Source organism: Gekko japonicus, unplaced genomic scaffold (genome assembly GCF_001447785.1).
Source record: "Gekko japonicus isolate JY-2015 unplaced genomic scaffold, Gekko_japonicus_V1.1 scaffold4347, whole genome shotgun sequence".
NCBI classification, from domain to species: domain Eukaryota; kingdom Metazoa; phylum Chordata; class Lepidosauria; order Squamata; family Gekkonidae; genus Gekko; species Gekko japonicus.
The window spans coordinates 81,732-83,376 of record NW_015167180.1 but is presented as its reverse complement, the minus strand read 5'-3'; the positions used below and the strand labels follow the sequence as shown (position 1 = coordinate 83,376).

General features: G+C 49.4%; 1 protein-coding gene across 1 annotated transcript in view; it reads right to left on the bottom strand.

Moving 5' to 3' along the window:
• LOC107112072 (ectodysplasin-A receptor-associated adapter protein-like) overlaps positions 1-1,645 on the bottom strand; it is a 14,972-nt gene that overhangs the window by 1,824 nt on the left and 11,503 nt on the right. The window contains exon 6 of the mRNA XM_015413141.1: positions 1,249-1,297. Coding sequence (XP_015268627.1) covers positions 1,249-1,297 — 49 coding nt within the window. The remainder of the gene's footprint in view (positions 1-1,248; positions 1,298-1,645) is intronic.

Genomic DNA, 1,645 nt, shown 5'->3' with positions numbered 1-1,645 from the left:
AGAGAGCCATCCTGTCCCCCCTCAACCTCCTCTTCTCCAGACTGAACATCCCTAAGTCCCTCAGCCTTTCCTCCTAGGGCTTGGTCTCCAGGCCCCTGATCACCCTCGTCGCTCTCCTCTGCACCCGCTCCTTTCTGTCCACGTCCTTTTGGAAGTGAAGCTTCCAGAACTGCACACCATACTCCAGGTGCAGTCTGACCCCCAAGATCACATTAGCCCTTTTTGTCGCTGCATCACACTGGCTGCTCCTAGTTAACTTTTGGTCCACCCGTACCCCAAGATCTGTTTCACACTCACTGCTACTCAGCATGTGAAGAATAACATGCTGCATAAAATATTTATAATCTAGAGAATTTTCTTACTGACTACATAAAGACTGTAGGAAACACCGATGTACTTTTGGTCCACCCGTACCCCAAGATCTGTTTCACACTCACTGCTACTCAGCATGAGAAGAATAACATGCTGCATAAAACATTTATGATCTAGAGAATTTTCTTACATAAAGACTGTAGGAAACACCGATGTAAAAAACGGCCGAGTCAGATCTGCCCTGTTGTTGCCCATCCAGAAGAACTGGTTGGCCACTGTGTGAGACAGGAGGCTGGACTAGATGGACCCTCACTGGTCTGACCCAGCAGGGCTCTTCTGATGTTTTTATCAGGGGAAGGCCTCGGCCTCTCTGCCCTGTTGTTGGCCCTCCAGAGGAACCGGCTGGCCACTGTGTGAGACAGGAGGCTGGACTAGATGGACCCTCACTGGTCTGACCCAGCAGGGCTCTTCTGATGTTTTTATCAGGGGAAGGCCTCGGCCTCTCTGCCCTGTTGTTGGCCCTCCAGAGGAACCGGCTGGCCACTGTGTGAGACAGGAGGCTGGACTAGCAGGACCACTGTTGGGCTCTTCTTATTTTCCTACCATGGCATCCACGGGAACCACAATGAGGACCCCCGCATAACGCTTCTCTACTTCCAAAGCACTCCTCACACAGTCTTCCTCAGCTAGACTTCCTGTCGAGGTTGATAGGAATCGCAGTTTTCACTGCCTCCCAAATGCAAAAGGCCAAGAAAATGACACTTTTCATCCACCTCAGCAATCCAGTTAAATCCGGAGCCCGCTGAAGATACCAGCTGCCAACACATCACCAGAATAAGTGGGTGGGAATGATTCCCGGCTTATGAGGAAATTGGCATTGTGCGTACCAAAAGTTGAATCTTTGAGCACATTACAGGTAGCAGTGTGACTCATTACCTGTGGGTGATTCGCCGGTACTACTCGGGCTGTCGTCATCTTCTTCTGGCTGAAAACAAAAGGATCCTTGTATTACAAATCACATTAGAGGAATATTTAAGCTAATATCAGAAGCCCGAATACGGAGAAAATATTTAATAGTACAATTCTGAATGAGGGATCAGGAGCAGAGCTTTTTTCCTCTCTCCCTTTCTCAAAAGTCAAGAACTGGTGGGCCCTCCATGAAATTGCTGAGCGGTCAGGTTAGAATGGATAAGAGGAAGTACTTCTTCACCCAAAGAGTGATTAACACTTGGAATTCACTGCCACAGGAGGTGGTGGCGGCTACAAGCATGGACGGCTTCAAAAGGGAATTAGATAAGCACGAGTAAGGGGACCCGCGATACTCGCGGGGGGG